This window comes from Neolamprologus brichardi, chromosome 13 (genome assembly GCF_056152115.1).
Source record: "Neolamprologus brichardi isolate AB-2024 chromosome 13, ASM5615211v1, whole genome shotgun sequence".
NCBI lineage: Eukaryota > Metazoa > Chordata > Actinopteri > Cichliformes > Cichlidae > Neolamprologus > Neolamprologus brichardi.
Genome location: NC_142116.1, coordinates 6,287,075 through 6,310,637, shown reverse-complemented (window position 1 = coordinate 6,310,637; position 23,563 = coordinate 6,287,075). Strand labels below are relative to the sequence as shown.

The following is a 23,563-nucleotide window of genomic DNA, read 5'->3' as shown; positions in this document are numbered from 1 at the left end:
CACAGTTTTGGTGTCAGTATCTCATTAGGTAATCATCAAATCTAATTTTAGCAATCAGAATAACATCAGCCTTGTCACACATTCACACATTGCTGAAAACTTGCTTTACCTCAAATAACTGACAATAATCTTGACTCGTGATCTGATTTGTTTCCCTCCGAGTGCCGCAGCATGTGTCGTTATAACATGTCCTTTTCTTGTTCTCCCTAATGAGGTGTTATTAGAGGCACCGATGTGTCTCTCCGTGTAAATAATACCTGCTGACAACCACCCAGCTGCTGTCACCTGAATCGTCACGGCATGTATGTGTATGTGTGTGAGTGCATACAAAGTAGGTGGACAGCAGTCGTGGGAAGCACAGTCATGTCAAAGCTTTGTGTTCACGTGTTATTGTTATAGCTCGGAGAGAGGCTAGGTGCACATCGACATAAATTAGCCTGACATCTTCTGCACCTGAACGCATCACAAAGCAGCAAACGGTGAAGTTATCTCCTCTCTGCAGACAGATGCATATTCATATCCATTAGAAATGTCACATGGCGAAGAAAAAGTCCCACCTAACTTTTATAGAGCCTACCATTCAGAGATGTAAATGTATGGTAATTAAATTTGCTGTTTCGACTTAATTTAACAGAGAAATAATTGATTCAGACATTAGCTGTCTAAATCTCAATTGATGGAGCGTCTTGCAAGTACTAAAAGCCGCTCATTGATCAAGCTCTAAAGCTCATGTTCATTGATTCAACTCTACTCTGTACCATTTCGCAGAGACTGTGCTCATGTTAATAGAGTCAGTGACGGAAGAATTAAAGCTTCAGTAACAGAACAAAAAGGTTAATAATGCAATAAAAATGCAGGGTTATAATTCAGGTGAAAGAAAAGATAAAGCCACTTCAGAAAAAGATCATTTATTTTCAATTCACCGAACAAAAAACTGTTTGTTACTAAAATAGCTGTACAAATTAAACTCTAACAGCAGGTCACTCTAACTCACTAACACCACAGTAAACCTTCAGTACAATTAAAAAGGATTGTGCTGCTATAGTTCAGAAGTGAAGCACTACTAGAAGAGAACCAAACCTATCAACACCACCTTGAAAAGTACTCTTCAAAACAACTCAACACGACATTCACTAAAGAGTTCACACTATATAAACCGATTCAGTGTCCTCTTTAGTCCGTGGTTTTGCATTTAATCGACATTATTATTTGGTCTTCTGTTCCTCCTCCAGGCCCGTCTGCATGCTTCTACATGTAGTGGAGTGATAAAGCTATGTTGTTTTCCCCAGCATGCCCTGCATCGTCTTCAAGCATTTGGTGCCATCATTGAAACACACTTCCATGACTTCTCCTCAGTTCAAAGGTCAGGTTTATCGTAGGGGTCATTTTTAACTTGCACACGAAGATGCTGCTGAATCAGCTAATAAAATCTAATGACATCTGGGATGAAAAGAGAAAATACAATAAAACTGAAATCCAGTCCTTGCTTAAAATACACCATAGAAAAAGACAACTTACAATGTTCTCAGCAAAAACATGACCATATACTGTGTATGCAAGCGGTTCACTACATTTAATTTTCACACCATTCCCGGCTAAGAGCAATGAACACAATGAGAGAAACTGAAGAATTTAGATGAGGTTTTTCTAATCTCACTAACCTTCCACAGAGAGGAGATTGGGGTGGAGTGATGGGTTGACAAAATATTTTACATAGGACAATGTATTTCTTGTGTTGTTAACCCAAACCTTTATAAACCTAAACAAGTTGTTTTCAATGAAGGTGAAACTTATAGGAGCAAATTTGGGGGTTTTATTTGGCCAGGAAGTGGGTTGGAGGTACTTGGCTCAAAATATAATATTTATGTTATACATTTTTCATATAGTCCTTTGGTCTGCACCAGTTGATACATAACAAAAACATGTTCATGCTTAACTGACTTTCAGATAAAAGGAAAAAAATGATATTTGGACAAAAAGTGGAATGCATTCATAGGAACCGGAGGCGGGAAGTAATGAAGTGTGGTGTATCCATTACTGGTGTTTATCATGCGTGATATAAAAAGATGTGATAGAGATGAAAGACGAAAAACATATATGCAGGGAATATGAGTGCAAAGCAAAGACATGCCTGCGCTAGAGAAAAGTGACATCGTGAGAGAAAATGAAGACATTAGTTTGCTATCGTTGAACCAAAATAGTCAGCAATGTCCTTACATGACCAAAGCCTTGTGATTTTTACTTACTTGCGTAAAGAAGTTAAATCAGTACCTCAACTTCTACCAATCTGTGGTTTTTCCACCTTTGTTCAGATAACAGATTCCAGAAAATAAATAGAAGCCATACTTTGCTTTGTGTAACAATGAAAGAAGCATGAATAACAGATAATGTCAAAGAAAAGAGAACACAAACATGTTCATTGTGAACAGATACACTTTTCTTTCCCACCATGAAATATAACATTAAAATAAATGAACTGAGCTCACTGACAAAACAGCAGACATTCCTTATCAACATCATTCCTGTTCTTGTCCTGTTCTTTCTATAATCACAAGAGGGGTTGATATAAAGTCAGAATTGTAACATTTACATCATTTTCTATGTACAGTTTTTCCACCGATGATATTGACAAATGACCATTTTTAGAGTCTGTTTAAAAACACTACCATAGAAGCAAAAACAAAGCAAACAAAATGAAAGAACATGAGTTTCTGGTTCTGTCTGTGTCTTACTGTCTTGTTGAGCCAGTAGTCAGGCTCAGTTTGTTGTGTAAAGCACTGAGGCTTGACAAGGCATCTCTATCTCTGTCTGTCCCCTCAGCTCCAACACTGCCAGGCCAGAAGCAAGTTGAACCGTCACTTAAATAAAATATTCCTTCTGGTTCTCAGTGGGACCGTTCTGTGAAGTGATCCGACTTCTGAATGGCAACTCTGCATTGTCTTCGGGTTTCACTGTTTTTACTTCCTGGCGCTGGCATGTGCATTTCCTCCTGTAGAGGAATCGGGCCATTATGGCTAATGCAGACACGGTCACAAAGATCGCCACGGCTATCACACCTGCAAAGCAAATACATGGACAAAGTTATAACAGTATGGCAGAGGCAATATAAGTATATGTTAAGGACATCAACCATAGACTTCACATAAACAGTGGATGTAACTTCTCAGTCTGAAAAGCTGATAATAAAGTGCCTTAAAGCAGCCAATAGGAACATCCCTTAGCTTAGGCTCCAGTTCTGTAGACCTAGAGAATTGTTGGAGACTTCTTCCATGCAAACTGTATACGACAACGGCAGCCTTACTTAAAAAAGCAAATACAAGGTATGCAACTATGAGGTGCAATCAAAAAGTTCTGACTTGACTCATAAAAATAAAAAGTGAACAGTTCCATTAACACACCTGAACAGTTTTAAAAATGTCATTTTGAAATTCAAACCATATTTTTTTGCCTTTGATAAAAATGAAAACTCTTGTTCATAATTTCTTGGTATCACACTAGCATTTTTCCTAAAAGTCAGTGTTCGTAGAGACAATCTGTTTGAGTCTATGTTTCTGCTTTTTCTTCATGTCTAATGAAAAACTTGTGAAATTCTCAAGCCAGCAATTTCTGGATTGGATTGAGTTTTGAACATTTTAGCCATATGTGTAACATGGAGATGAGATATTCTTTTATAATACATCGCTGAAAATATACCCGCAACAGTTTAAAATATGTCAGAACTATATGTGATCAAAAGAAAAAACGTTTTATGCATCATGAATTGTTAACACCTGTTAATTGTCAAAGCTGAAATTAAAAGTTTCTTCAAGTTAGCATACATCTTTACATTTCTTCTTGTAAAAATAACTGCAACTCTCTTAATCCTTTACAAATTGAAATAAAACCAGTTATAGACTTATGGTACTTATGGTGCCCACCATCTGGACTACTTTATGCAAATCATAATGCAGGACACACACCACCTCTGGAAACTCCTGAAAAAGGCTCAAACTATTCATTGATGTTCTAAAATGAAAGCAGATTCAGGAAACTAAACTGGTTACACTTGAGTGCTTTTGTCTTATTTTCAATTGGAATAAATTATCACCGGAGAGCCAAACTGGAAACAAAACATTATGAAGTAAAACTCCTATCTGAAGGCGAGTGGTCAGTGGCCCAACAGACACAGGACACAAAATTGCTTTGCTCCATCATTAGTACTGCAGGGTCCACATTTTCTCCAGGCTCCCTGGGCAATTTGAGCTATTAGAAGGTATCTACACTGATGTTAGCAATAACAAAAACTGACAGGAATTGTACTTGGAGTCGAACGTAATTTGTATTCTAATTAGCCATGTTTTCCTTTGTGTATTCAGACACAGTCAAGCTGTTTGAGAGGCAGCTGTGGGCTTTCATTTGCACAACACGCAGTTCAGTTTTAATCATCATTTCACTGCCAGTTCCTCTGCACTGAGGTGTGTCAAAAGAAAGGTATAAATGAATTCCAATAAAGGAAAAAAGATGTGATAGGAGAACAAGTTTGAAGCTGTCTATTAACTGACTTGACATCACATTATCCCCGTTGGCTTTGTACACAATTTCTGTCTCATGATTGATGATAATGGCAGAGCCACATTGAAACAGGTTGCTGCCACAGTACCTCCGATGAGAGCTGAGTCACTCCTGATGGCATTCACTAAAGGCTGACCTGTTCCCACTGATCCAGACTGGCCTGCAGAACAGAGACATAGAAGAAAAGGTGCAAGGAGGATGAAAATATGAAAGAGAAAAGAGGGAATTTGCAGCACAAGCATCACAGGGGAACAGAAAGAAGATGATGAAATAAAGTACAGAGAATAGATAAGAGAAAAAGAAAAATAAAGAAGCAAAGGATGGCCATTAGTGAGGCGAAAAATAGATATTGCGACATGCTCAAAAGAGAATGCAGAGAGGGGGAAACGGGAATCATCTACGGTGGGACTTCAGAGCGGATTAGATGAGTGACCACAGGGGAAGGATATGACAACGCAAACTCTCACCCCTGGTTCAAATTAATTGCCTCATTTTCTAGCCGTTACTGCAGTGCACAACAGCATTAGAGTCATCCACATCATGAAGTTGGAGAGGTATCACCCACAGAGAAGTGCCTAGGATATGAATTTCAGTAATATTAATTATTTGAGTCTGATGGGAAACATAATCCCGTGGCTGTGTGGTAAAGGAACATTATAAATATTGGAGGATGTGTTTGCTACTCACTATCTGACCTGTGTGGAGGATGCTGCACCTTTCACAGATGAGACATGTCCAAGCGTTGTCCCCTAACTACAAATCTGTGTTTTAATATATGCCTTTATTTCCTGTAATACGTTTAGACTGACTTTTACAAGAATAGCACATGACCTTTATGACTGTTATTGCTCCGCTGTGCAGAAACCTGAGACATGATAAGTCTGAGTGGTAAGCAGTTTAGCATCTTTCTTTTCTTTTTTTTGTAGCAGTGTTTATTTGAAAATCTGCAGGGGGAGACCAGACATTGCATTTATGATGATATTCAAAGCTATTTGGATGATGTTCTAATTATGCAAACCACCAGGATAATGTCATTACAATTAATTCCTTTCCCTGACACATGCATTTGCAATTGTAAAAAGAACATCTGTAGAGGCTGACATAAAAAAACTGATGTTTGACACTGTCCTAGTCGCAGGAATAATGCAGAAAAACCATCATCTAGCAGAAATTGCTCCATGAAATGTCGAGATTGTCTTCACCTAGTCGTTATGCGTGATTCCAGATCTGCATATAACACAACTGAGGAAGCAACGGCTCATTAAATAGGATGTGCAGCTTTAGAAATTCAGATGTCCTTGGTAGAGACACAATATTATATTTTCAAAACGTATTAATAGTTTTAAACACATAAATAAGTAAGTCATACTTTTTCTGCCTATGAGACACCAGTCCTTTCTAATTTTCATTCTCATTTGGCAAAACACCTGCTGTCTCGGGTGTCCTTTGGCATTTGTGCTGTGGCAGTAGCAGCGGTGTCATTCTTAACTCGTCCCATATGGATGCTTTTAAAGGATCTCCTGATGCCACATGCACATGCACAAGCTAACTGACACTTTGCAACATGCAGAGTTAGGGTGAAGAGGCCTGAATTAGATGCCTAAACTGAGGTGTCTGAAGAAACAAACATAAAAAGCATCTGAAAAGAAAAGAAATCAGCCAGTGATTTCAAAGCAAATCACTCTGCGTCACGTAAATAGCACCAGCTCTATTTTTTTATGTAAGCCATTTCAAGCTGAACAAATCAAATAAGGGGAGCAGGAAGTCAGATACAGGAACAGCAGAGAAAATCCAGTCAACTCTCAAAACAGATGACCCCATGCAGACAACAGACAGAACAAAACTGTGTTGGAGACACTGGGGTTTGACCATCATTGCCACCACTTCAATCTCCTTCAATCTCCAATACCAATAAAGAAAGCAAGGAAATAACCCTCTTACCTGATAGATGGTGTGTGGTTTCTGTTGCATGAGAGAGGTTGGCTGAAGTAAAGCCACAAATGGACTGGATCAGCGGACCAGTTACGGTAACTGGACTAGTTTTTGGGTGGAGCAGAGCAGCTTTCAGAGGGCTGATGGAGTTAAAGAGGACAGCAGATAGACAGCCAGTGAAACCCAAAGAAGCAATCTGAGCCAAGTCCGGATCCAACCCTTCAGAATCTATAGAGAAAAGACAAGCACACAGACTGATGTTTTATAAAATATACAGCAAAGATTGTGATTACTTCACTTTTTTTTATAAATTGATTTTGCTTTAGCAGTGCTACTGTAACTCTGCTAAAGAACAAAAAGGAAAAATAATACTTTGGGCATAACAAATTAAATTAAAGTGCTGCCGGCAGATGATAAGAAAACAAGCTGAAAGAATATCGCTTCAAAGTGGTAGGTGCAGCGACTGATTTAGAATATTGATCAAATAATCAGTGTCTGGTTTTCTCTCTTCCAAATAGTCTGAGGTCTATTAACTCCACTGCAATGCACTCATAATTACTAGGAGAAGATGACAATGATGAGGTTACTGATGCAGTTTCGCTATGAGGTGAAAACTGGCATCAGTGAACCTTCTATTAAAGATGCTAATGTTGTACATTTAGTTGTTACAAATGATCAAATGTTTTATACAAAAACAAAAAAAAGTACAAATAATGCTGACAAATGGCTGGGAACAAAAACAAGGTTACTGGAGGATCCAACAAAACAGCGACAACAAAACAAAACAAAAAAAGTCCCAAAAAACTCAAGAAAGCATGAAGACACATATGAAGCTTTTCTGTTCTTTGGCTCATTGTCTCCTCTGTACTTTTTGCCTGTGACGTGACCCTGAAACGAATCTTAGTGCATTTGAGGACACTGATTTTGTTACTTGTTGAAAGTCAAGCTTTAGCTGCTTGGCTGGAGTCGGGACACAGCTTTAACCCTTTAAAGCCTGAATGATTAAATAGTTGCCAGAAAATTCAAATGTTTATAAAACAGAAGTTTTTTTAAGCCATCTGATGAATTGCCGGAGGTTTCTTCCTGTTAAAAGGGAGTTTTTCCTTCCCACTGTCGCCAAAGTGCTTGCTCATAGGGGTCATATGATTGTTGGGTTTTTGTCTGTATCTATGAAGCGCCTTGAGGCGACTTTTGTTGTGATTTGGCGCTACATAAATAAAATTGAATTGAATTGAATTTGTATAAAAATAATTTAACTTGCAATGTATTTTGCTGCATCTGGCATTTAAAAAAAAAAAAAAAACCCTTTAAAAAATATTAAGCAATTGATTTAGTTTTTTTCAGAAGGGGAAAATATACATAGATGATCTAGAAGTCTCAAAAACAGAAAACTGAATGCAACCAAGATTGCAATGGCAGAAACATTCGTCTCAGTCTTTCAGGAACCGGTGGGTGATGTCACAGCAGCTTTCATTTTGTATACTGTCTATGGTTAGCACTTAATGAAGTTGTAAAGTTGTAGTAAAGCTGGTGTTATGTTAACAGCAGGCAATAGTTGTTTCTGGCCTGGAAGGAGTTTTGTTCTTGTCATTTTGTGCAGTAAAACTGAAAGCAAACCTTATGTCGTATACACCCTATAGAGTCTAGACAACACCGCCTCCAGTGAGGGAACCAGTGAGGAAAGTTTTGAAAGCCTTATTGTGTCTGATATAGCAGAAAAAATAATTCTGTCTGAGTGCTCTTCAGCCTGAAAGGCCTTGCTGTCTCACTTACCGTGCACTCTGCCAAGAACCAGCGACCTTATGCCATTGAATTCTACACCAGATGTCAAGTTGAAGTCCTCTTTGGGATTCTGGTCAATCTGACAGAAAATAAAAGGTTTCCCTTCAAAACGGGCTTTAAAATAAACGCCAACACTTGAATAGTTAGTAAGTACTTTGGTATATACAACAAATGATATAATGTAAATACTGATTTTCAGAGAGGTTTTCTCTGATAAACCTCCTGTCTGTTGCTTTTTCTGCTGACAGAGGCTGACTTATTGTTTATTGTTGACTAAGAAGACGGGTTGAGTGCTTTTTGTTTGCACGTGTGTGTTACCTGCATAGAGACAACGTCTGCCAGTCGACTGATGGTAATAACATGCAGCTGTCGGTCGGCGAGGTTCTTCACTTTGCTCCTCAGTGTCTCTGCATCTTTGCTGCTGTCCAGTCTGTACCTCACCTCTAGCTTATCTGTGGTTAACAACAGCACAGTAAACTGCTATATTTCTGTGTGGCACAAAAGACAGGACTGAATAACATTGAATACATGTTTAAATGGGAAGTTTCAAAAGCTCCTGTAGTTGAAGAAAATATTGTCTAAAATCACCTTACATAAAAGACATTTTTCTCCGATTATATTCAAAAAATAAAGCTTTCATTGCCACCATGCATCCTTCCCCTTTGCCATCTCTGTCCATTGTCCATTCATTGTAAGCCTCGTGTTACATATTAAAACACCAAATTAAGTATTGGAATTCCTTCATACCAATTGATTTTTTTGTAGGTGGCTGGTGTGGATCTCATGCATATTCTAGACTATGTGATGCTCATTTTCAAGAGCATGCTGAACTTTATAAGGTGAAGAGGAAATAAAAACATATTGCTTAACCTCCTAGGACCTGGCGTCAACATATGTAGACATCACATTTTGGGTTGTCTAGACCCAAAAAAACAAATTTTGCCCCGCAAGGGCCTGATATCCACTTACGAGGACATTATACTGCCACTGTTCTTTTGAAATTTTAAATGAATGTCCTCATATGTGGATCATTTTTGATCCACATATGAGGATATGTGGATCCTCATATGTGGATCAGGTAAAAAAAAATAAAAATCAGGCAATTCTTTGTTTTCACATTCATTAGCTCCCAATCAGCCCAAATAGCAAAGAGAAATTAAAAATGCGTGCCATGAAAGAGTTCCAGTCTTAGGAGGTTAATATGAAACAAAAACAGCCAAGATTTACATTTTCTGTTTTCAAACTCACACACCTCTGTCAATATGCACAGTTTACCTTTTCAACTTTACTGTGAGTGTTATTAGTAACTTCATTTATATAATAGTGTGCTTTCATTGTAGGATTGTTTATATGATCCTCTGTTGCTTTTTTGCTTTGAACGTTATTCGAACCATCTTTCTGGAAACTCACATTTCCTTTCCTCCACTTATGTGTTAATGAAAATTGCACTTCTTCCTTAGAAAAGTCTCAATTGCATTATCTAATAACTTGAGGTGTAAATGTGTCTACATCCAGTAAATAGTTTTCGTCATGTCTCAAAACTGTTTATGTTGTTTCTGCCTGATCTCATCCACTCATCAACCTGTTGCATATATAATGCGGTCGTGTCACTTACTCTCCCCTTGATTTTGCTATCAGTGTGGTATTAAGCAATGGTTACATCCTTTTTGCACATACTCTTTCTTACTCTGTAATGTTGCTGTCAATTTATTGATATTTATTTATAATCACATCTGTCAACCCTGAATATTTATTACTTGGTGACTTGTATTTGTTGTATATATTGTGCTATTCCTCATATAAAGATATTGTATTGATAAATGCAAATGCAAAAACAAATGCAATTCGGATTTCGCACTCTTCATTCAACTGAAACGGCTGTCTGTGTTTTTGTTGAGAGAGTGAAATCTTACTTAGACAAGAGCAGTTATGTTGCGGCTGTTTTTCTTGATTTCAAGCGTGCGTTTGACACTGTGAATCATCTTAAGCTCTTGTCTAGACTGTCGACATTTAACTTTAGTAATCACACTGTTAAATGGATACAGTCTTATCTATCAGATAGAAAACAATGCGTGCAAATAAAGAATAGCAAGTCACCCTATCTTTACTGTACGCAAGGTGTCCCCCAGGGTTCAATTCTAGGCCCCCTGTTATTTTCCCTTTATGTAAATGACTTGCCTAATGTGTGCAAAAATGTGGACACGATTATGTATGCTGATGATACGGTAATTTTTACGCAAGCCAAAACTGCTGATGACGCAATACAATACTGGGGTTTGTGCAATATAATTGATGTGTTTCCGTTATTGTTATCTATACTGTCCTCTGTGTCCACTCTCCTTGTCATTGTTTGTTCTAGTATAATGTGATCACTGTTTTTGTCCTTGTCACATGACCTGTAAATAGTGTCTCTGTATGTTTTTACTAACTTGTGTTTAACACCAACCTGCCAGAGGGTCTGCAGATGGAAATTAGCCCAAGGCTATAATCTGGCATATTTTCATTTGTTAAAATGTTCATTAATATGTATTGCCCCTCTTTCTAAAAATAAATAAATAAAATAAAAATAAATAGTCTAATTTGTTATTGTTAATGCTACTGTACTGTAGCAACTGTAACCCACAAAATTTATCTAGGGATTAATAAAGTATTCTAATTCTGATTACATTTGAGTAAGGTTTTTCCACTTCCACCTCCTTGTCCACTCTCTGTTGTCGTTTTCATCACATTTACTTGTTGTGCTTCCTCTTTTGACATTTTGACAGCTCTTTATATTGGTGTTATTCACTCCATTAAACCTTTTTAAATGCTCCATAGGTCCTTGTTCTGGATCCTCCAGCCTGTGCTTAACATAAGGGGGGCTTTAGAAGTTCTGCTGCTGAAGTTCAAACCTAGCATGAGAATCGAGTATAAAGGTGTCACGAAGAATTAAGAGAGTTCTATAGACAAAACATAACGTAACTAAGCAGCCGGTGAGTGCACAATTCCTAATTTTAAACCTTCATGACTTAATTCCAAACATAAACCTTTTATGTTTGTAGCATTTTAAAAGCCATCTTCCTATTTATATTAAAAATAGACCCAATCAAATTTTCTCCATAAACATGCCTCATTATGTAATCATGAATATATTAAAGAATATATTAATTCAAAAGATCTAGCTCTTCAAGGGTATTAGCAACTAAACAACTAAACAATGATCCATATATTTGGAAAAGCCAGGCTCTCTACAGCATGAAGTACTTAGATTTTCCTCACACCTTTTTAAAATGAATAATGACTGATCACCATTGGTTGTAGGAAGATGTGTTGCTGATCAGGCCTTTCTCAAAAGCAAATGTTCCGTCATCCACTGCGAATTTAAACACATTATTTTTAGTTTACTCTTACTATTCATATTGGCATATCTTTAATAATGATTTGGTTATGAGAACAATGACAGGAGAGACAGAGTGAGAGCAGCAGAAAAAAAATGGGGGCGAGAAAGAAACCTGTTCCAAGTTTCAAATCATGCATTATTCATATTTTCAGCTCTGCTAATAATTTTTTTAAACAATTTAATACGTTTAACACCCGTTTGGCTTTTGAACCGTGCTTATTAAAGGTGAAGAAACAGCAGCAAGCCAAAGGCAGTTATAAAGTGTGTTCACACCGTAATGACCATGATTAACAAGTCAGGGGAGGTGATTGCCGAGCTGACAGACTGAAACTACTCCACAGAGAGAGTTTGTCAGCAAGCTTTAAGCTTGTAGGTGGTAAAAAGTTAGAAAATACTGAAGTTGAAAGGTTCAGCCATCACTAACAACAGCAGGTGCCAGAAGTATAAAACTCCAGAGATTCACAACTAAAACTGTGGGAAAAAAAGAGAAATTTGCATGCACATTGTTTTTGTTCAGTCTATTAGAAATATATTATCTGTATGTGCCCGAGGCTAATTTCCGCTCTTATCATCATCCACGAATGGATGTAGAGACTCCCTAAAAAAAAGCCTATAAAATGCTGTCTAAAACACATTTTCCTGTAGAAATACCAGTTCAAGTGTGAGAAAAGGCATTTCCATGCTTTTACTAGATGGGTCTAAACTAGAATAAGTCTGTTTGCAGACAGTCAAATCACTCTTTGACTTTTACAGCTTTCAGGTAGCTAAAATATCCCACGAATGAATCACAAATGTCAGTGCACCTGTTACCTCTTATGTACTTATTAACCACATGTGCTCAGCGGTGGAGTTATTAGATAAACAAGATGAAATAAGAGGTATTAATTCTGTCATTTCAGCAGTCTGATATATATGGTTGAAAGTGAAGGTGGAGCCTCACTGACTTAACAACTGGTTTCACGAATTATAAGCGTAAAAGTGGAAACTCGGCTTATAAATGGAATTTCAGTCAGCTACCAAAGACAAGCCCCTGCCTTCTAACCTTTTTAAAACAAGAAAAAAATATAATTATGGTAAATTATGTAATGATACCACGGCATTCAAGCTGTATTCAGTATAATTTTCACTATTGTAGCTTCTGAATGCAATGCTTTAAGCTCTAAATTCTTCAGCATCAGCGGCAGAAAAGCCTGCAGGATTTTCAAAACCTGTGTTCACTCAGAGCTGTTAGCCTACAAGACAACATTAGCTTCATAACAGAACACTGAATATTAGTAAGATAAATTTCACGAGCTGACTTTTCCACTAAATTTCAAATACAGTGCAAACCATGTTTACGGTCCCAGAATCATCTCAATGTGTGCGGTGTGGGATAAAACTGCCAAAAGGATGAAGCTGATGACATTTTCTGTCAAAGAACAGGTCCAAGGATAGTTTAATCCAACTCTTGAAAGCAGCGCTTTTAATCTTTTCAATCTGGTGTACTGGCATAAGCCCTTTGAAATGGACCCAAACCACATTGTGTTCAAACTCATTTTAATTCTCAAATCCAGTCTCACGTGTCCATACTGCTTGCTCACTGTTACCCACTACTTTAACAGCTATGAGGCTATTGAGCATAATTTTTAATAATAATAATAATAATAACAATAATGCATTTTATTTGAGGGCGCCTTTCAGAAACCCAAGGTCACCTTACAAAAAACAAAATTAATAAAAAGAACAGTAGTCATAAAATACATAAAATAAGTTAAAATTACAAAACAGAGCTTGACAACAGATAAAATCAGCATTAAAGCGAATAAGCCAGTTTAAACAGGTGTGTTTTGAGCTGTGTCTTAAATACGGAAAGGGAGTCAATATTTCTTAGTGCAGGAGGGAGAGAGTTCCAGAGCCGGGGAGCAGAGTGACTGAAAGCTCTGTTCCCCATAGTAATAAGGTGTGAGGATGGAACAGATGAATAGCAGATGATGATCTGAGAAAGCGGGAAACACTGGTGATATGGAGCAGGTCACACAAATAGGAAGGAGAAGATTTATGGATACACTTGTATGTAAGAAGTAAGATTTTAAAATTTATCCTGGCTTCTACGGGCAACCAGTGAAGCTGCTGAAGAACTGGGGTAATATGAGTGCAAGTTATGACCCGAGCTGCAGAATTTTGAAGAAGTTGGAGTTTATGAAGGGACCTTTTAGGGAGACCAAATAGGAGGGGATTACAGTAATCAATTCGGGACGTAATAAGACTATGGACAAGGATGGCAGCAGCATGGGGAGTAAGGAAGGGACGGAGTCGGTTAATGTTACGTAAGTGGAAGTAAGTAGACCGGGTTATGTAATTAATGTGAGACTGGAATGAAAGAGTATTATCAAGTATGACACCCAAACTCTTAACCTGAGGGGAGGGAAGGGTGGGAGAATTTTCAATGTTAATGGAAAAACTGTGGGATTTGGTTAAGATAGATGGTGTACCAACAAGTTTAGTCCCTTTTTGTGTTCCCACTGTTATCATGCTTGTCTATATTTTCTATTGTTATTTAAAGTGTTAATATATACTGTTAGTAAACCATTTAACTGATGGCCAGACTTTTAGCTCCTAATTTACAACTCTTTTTGGATAGTTTTAACTGATTTTCATCATAAGACCAGGAAGGTAACAAGACGACTGAATAATTCAGAATATAGAATCAAAATACAAGATTATCAAAAATACAAAACCAGAAAACCCCAAATCCTAGAAACTCAAAACCCTAGGTCCAAGACCCAGGGACTATGACAGTGTGTCCTGGGTCAGCCTATGATGGAGCTCATGCTCCAAACATCTCCCCTAGGAGGTGCCTAGGAGGCACCAAAGTCAGATACTCGAATCACCCCAACTAGCTCCTCAAGGATTAGTGCTTCTTCTTTAAACACTCCTGGATGACCAAGCTCCTCACTTTAGCTCTAAAGTTGAGTCCCAGCACCCTGTGGAGAAAGCTCATTTCTGCTATTTGTATCTGTGATCTTATTCTTTCCATCTCTACTCACAGCTCATGGCCATAGCTGAGGGAAGAAACATAGATCGACCAGTAAATTATCAGCTTTGACTTCACACTCGCCTCTCTTCTCCTCCTCTCTGAATGGTTTAGGACCAAAATACATCAGTGACCTCCTGACCCAGTATGAACCTTCCAGATCCCTCAGGTCATCTGGATCCGGTCTTTTATCAGTTCCCAGAGTCAGAACCAGACACGGAGAAGCCGCATTCAGCTTTTATGCTCCTTATATCTGGAACAAACTCCCAGAAAGCCTCCGATCAGCTGAAACACTCAGTTTATTTAAATCCAGGTTGAAGACTCACCTGTTCTCAGCTGCATTTGAATAAAGCACCAAATCCGCACTCAAAACTTACATTTTAACTACTGATTTTATCTACTGTTCTGATTTTATCTGTTTTGATTTTATATACTGTTTTGTTTGTTTGTTTGTTTGTTTGTTTGTTTGTTAATTAGTTAGTTAGTTTGCTTGTTTTAATCAATTTTAAATCATGCTTTTTATTTGTTTTTGTTTCTAATGTCTCTGTAAAGCACTTTGAATCACCTTGTTGTTGAATTGTGCTATACAAATAAACTTGCCTTGCCTTGCCTTGCCTTTACGACAGCAGAGTAATGTACCATCCACTCTTCCATCCTTCGTGAACAAGACCCAAAAATATTGATTGGTGTAAATTGTAATGGTGCATAGACTGGTGTTCATGCAGTACTTTTTAGCCTTACTGACCATTTAAAGCACTTTCACACTAAAATGCCATTTTGCAAACCTTTGTATCTTACTTTTTTCTAGAACATTTCAACATGCAGACAAGAGTAGACAAGGACCAACTTTACCTTCTGAGCCCGAGTGCCCCACCAAAACATGGTGGTAGATTGGTTAATCATTGGCTTGATCATCTTTTTTATTGACGATCACAAAAGTGCTGAATTTCAGCAGACGTATCCTTTATTTAGACATGCGATGAAATATAATCTTCCTGTTTAAAACCACAGCAAAGATAAAAATGTTACACAGGTGCAGTAACAGCACAGCAGCAGCAGCGACACATCAACCAAGCTGCTCGCAGTCTTGGCACAGAGTCTTTTCACCAGAAAAGGCTTGTCCAAGAGTTTTAATGGGGTGCTTCAGTTTATTGTCGTGTCATGTTGACTACCTGATCACCATGGCAACTGTGTGACCTCCTGGTCATCAGCTGCCTCCTGGGTTATTAAAGCAGCCGATTCGCAGTCTATTTACAGCTAATTTAGGTGGTATCCCACTTTCAATAGGTCTATCAGCCTTCTTTGTCCTTTCCAACTCAGATGGGCCCCTCTTGTCTCTTTTTTGGCTGAACTCACAGCGAGTTGATTAAACACAGAAGTGAACAGGAATAGAGAAGAGGAGAACTTGATGATAGGAAAAAGAAAGTGAGTGAGGGCAGGAAGACTTGTTGTATTAAAAAACAGAAGGATGACAAACGGAGAAGAGTTGAAGTTATGGATGAGGCCTTCATTGCCTGAATTCTTGATTTTGATGTCATTCACTATTACATGCCTATTACAGAAACACCAAACCTGTTATTTTGATAAGACTGAAAAAACTTTTCATTCATAACACTCCTCATTTTTTTTAGGTACACCTGTTCAACTGCTCACTAAGGCAAATACGCAATCAGCCAATCACATGGTAGCAACATGGAGGCCCATTGACCATGACCATGTCTTCATTTTGATGAAACTGAGCATTAAAACAGGGAAGGAAAGAGATTTAAATGACTTTGAATGAGACTGTCCGGGCTGGTTCTGAAGCTTACTGGTTTAGGAGCAGGTGATTTACTGGGATTTTCCCCATACAATCATCTCTAGGATTTACAGAGACGGTCTAAAAAAAAGAGTAAATACTGAAAACATCTGGTTGATGTCAGAGGAGAATAGACAGACAGATCGAGCTGATAGTAAGGCAACAGTAACACAAATAACAACTCGAAGTTGCTACAACAGCTACAACACCACTGTTACAACTTATAAATATAAGCAACAAAAGGTCATGGTTATTTTATAACGGCCAAGTCAAAGTATTTGATGCAAGAACACTTTCCTTATTAAAAATACAGAGAGGATCTCAGGGCTCACCTGGCTTGCTGAGCAGCACAGCAAAGTACTCTCTGTGGTAGGAGCTGACGTACAGGAGCAGAGCAGGACTCTGGCTGGTCCTGAAGCTCAGGGACACGTTTTCTGCTTTTAGGGTTATGTCAGAGTAGATGGAGGAGGGGAAGGAGCTGCTGCCACTGCTGCTCCTGTTCAGCTCGTTCACCATCTGCTCCTTGAAGACATAAGTGACTGATGTTTCTGACTTAAAGCTGGCTGAAACCTCTGTAGGGAGTAAGTCGATAAATTGAATTACAAACATAGAAGTTACAGCAGTTATGCAGTAGTTGTGGCGGGCATTATATTTTAATATGTAGATGATTTATAAGATGTGAAAGATTTTACTTGAGCTTTTAGGTTTTAGCTAGGAGTTCTTCTTCCTCACATCGAGCTTTTCTTTACCATTTCATACACATTATACCTGATAAATAAGCCCCGGAAACATTTTATCCCAGTCGTGTCATTTCACTGAACCACATCATTCTGCAGATACTGTATAGTATGATTTACATGGCTATAAATAATATGTCTTCATACTGACAACTAATCTCACAAGAGACAATATCAATGATTCATATATTTAAATGTGCCTCTGTTTCATTGACAACACCTAATTAGTGAGCTGGTGAAAAGGCAGCCACAGGAAACCAGCTGACAGGTGAAAAAAAACCCAAATCTAGCTCTCTAATTATAACAGAGTCGGATGTCAGAGTTATGATTTCCACTGTAGATAAAAATGCAGAGTTCCAACAAGCAACGCAGCTGGGATTGTTAATAACTGAATATAGATAAAGCTGTGTTACTGTGCCGATGTGATGACTCAATATTTCTCTGATAACTTAAATAAAAAGAAGTATGGGTACGCACTAGTGTTATGACAGAATCTCTCCATCAGGATGCCCAGCAGGGGCTTCTTTGCTGACAGTTTTCGGAAAATGAAACATTTGTCAGAAAAGCTCAGTCGAAAATCTGCACAAAGCTTCTGGTTCCATTTTAAAACCCTCTTCTTCTTTTGGCTTCTTTAAGAAGTCAACATAACTGATCTTCCTCTCTCACCACATCAATACATCTCCTCTTTGGCTCTTATCTTTTCCTCCTGCCTGGGCTGGCTTTACTCCTGCCATTAAGGTTGCAAGCTTTTGCACTCTCAGTGCCGGGACCAAGCCAAAATGAATGTGAAGCATTTTGGCTTCGATTTGACGGCAGATGCCACATCAAATACACCTGCATGCAGCAGTGTTGGTCAGCAGCGGTACTGATCCTTTTCCATCATAGTTTAAAAAGGATTTGAGTAGATTTTAAAACTTAGTTTTGCCTTTCAGAATGAAGACACAGTGATAGTACACTATGTGTCAGTCACACTAAACCAAAAATAGGACAGCAACCTGCTAAAGACTAGGAAAAACTGGTAGCTTTAAGGTGATAGAAAAGGTAGCTGGTAAGCTTGTATCTTTTATGTTCTAACAGTGTTGTTCAATTATTTGTTTTATTTATTTATATTTTCTCTTGATTTTAGGCACTTTATGACCTTGTTTGTGTTTTATAAATAAGTTTTACTTGAGTAAACTGATTACAAGTAGTTGCAAATAGTTAACCCGAAGGTAGGGCATGTGACACAGCCTCTGGGTGACCACTTTTGATTGGCTTTTGATTGAGAGGCAACCTGTCTCCTATTGCTGTCCAGCTTGGACGGATTGCAATCACTCTCAAACGGATTGCTAAAGGTTAGCATATAATTCCTGTCTAATTCATAAATACAAACAGAAAGGCCAACATGTCACAATCAATTACAGTAGTGTCGATAAGTGCAACTTGTCTATGATGCATCTCTTAATCTTTATCTTTAAAACTACTATTTCAAAGGCAAAAACAGCACACGTTTGTTGCGCATCATAGCAATACTTTTGGTTGTACTTTGGTCTCCAGCACTGGTCGCCGTACATCTACATGTACAAACCAAACCTCTCAGCTAATCCTTGAGTATCTACAGTAGAGTATGCGGAGTGTGCCCCAGCACAGCTGGGTGTGACCTCACTTAAATATGACATTGCTGTATATGTGTTTTATTTATAGGCCATCCAGGTGCTGCACTGTAGCGCATATGAAGGTGGTTGTGTTGGAGGTCAGCAACTACAGTTGCTCAAGGGATACTGACTGGGTTTTTAAAAATTTCAAAAGATACACTCATACTTCAGGTTCCTGTGTTAATTTGGATTATGTAACTTTTGATAGAAGAACAAGAACAAGAACTGCACTACTGCTAAAGTGACCCAAGGCTACACATTATTAAACCCCAAATTTAAGCTTTTAAGTGATTTTTAATGTAAGTTTCAATTTGACATTGTGCATCTTTGAGCTTGAAGACCAAGTCTCTGTACCTTTGTTGCAAAAAGGTCCAGTGTAAGCGGATGAGCTGCAGTCGCAGGAGAAGCTGGTGGGTCTCTCCACACAACGACCCTGATTTTGGCACAGCGAGCCGTAGCTGCTACAATGACCTGGGCATCCTGCCTGAACCCCAGGGGTGATCTTTGCTCTCTCCTCCAGGTCCAGAGTGACGCCATTCAACTGCAGAGAGCGGATGCAACCTCGAAAGCCCTTCTGCCTTGAAGCTGTGCCTCCTGAACACACAGGAGACACACAGAAAAAAAAACCATACACTGTAATGAATTTTCTCTGTTGTCTATTTTATTCTACTTATGTTTCTGTGCAAACCACCAAAATAGATACAACGTGAAATAATATAATCCCAGTGATGTTTAAACATTTAACAGTTGCCTGGAGAACAAGTTAAAAATTGCAGGTTTGTCCAAGACCCAAAATATATTTAAAAACAGTGGCATAAATCACAAATCCTTGCATTTGAGAAACAGTTGCCATAAAACTAATCTAGCAAATATTGTTCTTGCACATGCGGAAAGGTTCCCTTCTTGAAAGCTGATGTATCTATTGCTAATTTAAAAAAGAAAACAGCTTTTCTAACTGTGGCAGTCTGTGGGAACATTTTTAGCCACCTGGTCTTAGGTTGTCTAGGATTTACCTGATGAATAGGTGAAAAAGAGATGCAACATTTTGATAATTGGAACTAACAAAGTCATGAATGTAACTCTATTTTAACCAGTTTATTTTTCTATATTTATCATTCACAGTGAAATAAAAGTGCTGCAGGACAATGCAACTTAGGAGACATATTTGCAGTGCTTTATCTTTTTAGATCTAATTTATCTTAATCTGAAACACTACCTATATGATTTTTATGTATTCATACTGTACAGACACGCATGAATGACAAACAATCTGTGTGTTATCAAATTCTTAAGCAAAACTGACTGATCTGATTCTATTATTAATGGCAGAACATACTCTGCACCTCCAAGAAAAAAAAAAGGCCTGTCATCGGTTTCATACTGAATTTTTAAAATGAAGCACAGTGAAACCCAAACTGGCAGGTGAAAAATTCCAAAAATTGACATTTCACCGGCTGTGGCTCTGCTCACCCAGCACCAAGCTGATTGTTGTTATCTAGAAAGTTAGCGACCTGCCAGTCGCTCTGACAGTCTGCTTGTCCTGTCTGGTTGGCTGACAGTGACAGGAAAATATATTTTTTTCCTTCCAGGTCAGAATTTAAACTCAAAAAGTTATTGTTTTCTGAGTTTTCGCATCACAACCTCCAGCTGTCCTCAGAGTTCACGCTCTGCAACATTATAATTGTCTCAGACTGCCAAACTGGCAATCTCAAGACTGTTATGATGAGATAAACAGTTTCCCATGGCTGCAGAGTTGATGAGGTTCGTATCAGGGCCAAGAGTTTCATCAGGACCTGTCAGGAAATGACTACCTTAACTAATGGACTGAGTTCAAACACTCTACCAAGGTTACTGCAAGGACACTGACCACAAAAATGTGACTTTTTTCTACACATCCCCAGGGAATTTCTATCACTTTGTGGGGATTTTCTCTTAAGTCCATTAAGCTTATATCGAAGTAAGGTTTAGAAACAAGAACTGCTTTAATGTGGACTTGTTTAAACCTGTCAGCATCAATGCGGATCAATAAGCAGACAATGCAATATGTTCTTTGTGCACTATGAGGGAAGTGTGGAGTCGTGGAAGATTATATATTCTGTGACGAGAATGCAAATCCACCAACCTCCCAGGGGGTCAATGAAAATGTACCCCATGAGCACAGAGCGGTTTTGTGTGTAAAAATAAGGGACACAGTGAAAGCAAAGCACAACGAAACAAAGAGCGAGCAGAAAACAGACTATTTGAAAAGGTTTAAGCAATAAAAGGAGAAATCTGACAGCTTCGACAACAAGCCTGGGCTGAAATGAAAGAAATCTTAATCTCTAATAATAATTACATGAGTAAAAATGTCGTATTGTTTTTGTTGGGACCTCAAAAAAAGCAGCTTTGACTTGATTGCACACCTATAAATAACTGGCTGTTCAGCTGCAGGTGGATGTGCCCATCAGCCGGCGCCTCCTGCGTGACAGCAGGAAGCTCGTCGAGGCGAAGCGATGCCTCTTTAACGTTTCGCTCGGCTTGAATACGATGCCACCTGTTGTCATTCAGCGGTGATCCAGCTTTCACCGAAACCTCCAATGGCCCATTACCCACGTCAAAGGAGAAGAGGACCTCATTGGAGGCTGCATCAGAGAGGAAAGAAAAATAAGACTTATTTTAGAACATGTAAGAAGCACCTTTTGTGTCTCCTGTACCTTCCTGCAGCTTTTTTGGTACTTGTTGCCCTGCACACAGGGCAGCTCACACACAAAGATGTGCTCATTATTTGCATGATTTAACTGAGTGAGCTTTTGTTTGTCTAACCTCTAACTAATTAATGGTGGGTAACAATTGTAAAGGAAAAAATATTATCCTATTAATGTATTGAGCTATTACCTTGCCAAAAGAAGACCTTCACTGCATCTTGGTATTGATTCTCTGCAGAAACTCAAATAGACTTTCAGGTGACTTGAGTTCTGATGACTGCAAAGACCATAGCATATGACTCAAATCATTTTCTAACATCATATGGATGGGAGCATTTCCACCTTGGAGGAGACCGCTTTGTTCAGTGGTAATTCTAGAGTCGGTTGAGGCGCCAGGCAGCAATTCACAGGAGGCCTCTACAACCAGCATTCATCATAGTTATGTTATAACTATTTTGACACCATCTAAAAACATTGTGAATATTGGTTGGGGGCCATGATTTGTGCAAATGATGTTTATTACAGTATGTCCCTCAGGCTCAAAGATTGCATTCAGTCGGTAAGCAGTATGAGTTGAGTCAGGCACGGCCAGGTCAAGTCAGGTCTCTCCCACTGTCACTGCAAATTTTGAGCATTGCCACTGCTAAAGCTTAAAGTTTGGCAGCCCACTGCAGTTTCCTGCCTTGCCTGGTGGCAGGCGGTGTCTCTGACTCAAATAGGTTAAAGGTGATCAAGCCATTTTGTATTGATTTACAATAAGCTTTCAAACTGAAGAGACAGGTAGACACAAACCATGCAAGTAAAACACTATCCACAGCTACACAGAGCCACTGCATCCACTCACTGCAATGTCCTTTAATTTGTCATCTGTCTGTCATATTTATTTATTTTTCCCCAGAAAATAGAAAGAAAGGACACAGAGCAACATTTTCATAGGCAAATCTGATCACATCAAGTTGTTTGCCTGCCAGGAATTATTACCAGTACAGCATGTTCCTTTGTTTTGAACACCAGAAACTTTGTGTTGTTTTATAGTGGAACCACAAAGGATCTTTTATCTTGCTAAACTCTTTCTTGCTTTCCCCTTTTACTTGTCAGCATGCTCACTCTGAAGTCCTCATTCTCTGTAAGAACTACAGCACATCATCTGTGGAAGAAAGATGAGGAGGCAGCTGACACACGAGCACCACTGGAACTCTGACAAGAAAAAACACTTTCAGGCTGAAGTAATCTATCACCTAAGTGATGCAAACACAACCTGACACCAAGCAGCTCGTCAGCATGTCACATAAAACTGCTGACAACTTTGGGAGATAAAAATGAAGTACTGTAGTTGTGACAACCAGCTACGAAGATAAAACACTAGTTTGTTTTCACAGAAACAAGCTAGCTATTGATGTAGAGTCAATGTCCATCCATCTTCTTCTGCTTCACAGGGGCAGCAGCCTAAATGGAGAAGCCCAGACCTCACTCTCCCTGACCACCTCCTCCAGCTTGTCTGGGGAAACACCAAGGTGTTTCCAGGCCAGCCAAGAGATATAATCTGTCCAGCGTGTCCTGGGTCTGCCTCGGGGCCTCCTCCAGGTGGGAAATGCCTCACCCGGGAGGCGCCCAGGAGGCATCCTTGTCAGATGCGCGAACCACCTCAACTGGCTCCTTTCAATGTGGAGCGGCTACTCTGAGCCCCTCCAGGATGACTGAACTCCTCACCCTATCTCTAAGGGAGAGGCCAGCACCCAGGGCAGCCCTGGTGGAGTCCACACCCACCAGAATGAGTCTGAATTATTGCTAGCTATGTGGGCCAAGCTCTTGCAAAGAATGTGGCAGACACCCCATACTCCAGAAGTACGTCCCATGCACCCTCAAATTTCCCTGAGAGGGTAAAGAGCTGGTCCAGTGTTCTGCAACCTTGGACGACAACTCCTGAATCTGATGTTCGATAAACAGATGGACTCTCTTTTCCAGCAACCTGCCACAGACTTTCCTGGGGAGGTTGAGCCTGTGATTCCCATATAGTTGGAACACACCCTTCGGTCTCCACCATCCTGGTCTG

At 39.0% G+C, this 23,563-nt stretch overlaps 1 protein-coding gene across 1 annotated transcript in view; it reads right to left on the bottom strand.

Annotated features, from left to right (window-relative positions):
• Window positions 1–942: 942 nt before the first annotated feature.
• The window catches only part of LOC102781712 (contactin-associated protein-like 4), an 82,800-nt gene continuing 60,179 nt past the window's right edge, over window positions 943–23,563 (bottom strand). The window contains exons 17-24 of the mRNA XM_087850035.1: window positions 21,229–21,447; window positions 19,181–19,420; window positions 16,788–17,027; window positions 8,584–8,717; window positions 8,257–8,344; window positions 6,493–6,711; window positions 4,640–4,711; window positions 943–3,056 (exon numbers count right to left, since the gene is read on the bottom strand). Of these exons, the coding sequence (XP_087706161.1) occupies window positions 2,860–3,056; window positions 4,640–4,711; window positions 6,493–6,711; window positions 8,257–8,344; window positions 8,584–8,717; window positions 16,788–17,027; window positions 19,181–19,420; window positions 21,229–21,447 (1,409 nt within the window). The 3' untranslated portion in view covers window positions 943–2,859. The remainder of the gene's footprint in view (window positions 3,057–4,639; window positions 4,712–6,492; window positions 6,712–8,256; window positions 8,345–8,583; window positions 8,718–16,787; window positions 17,028–19,180; window positions 19,421–21,228; window positions 21,448–23,563) is intronic.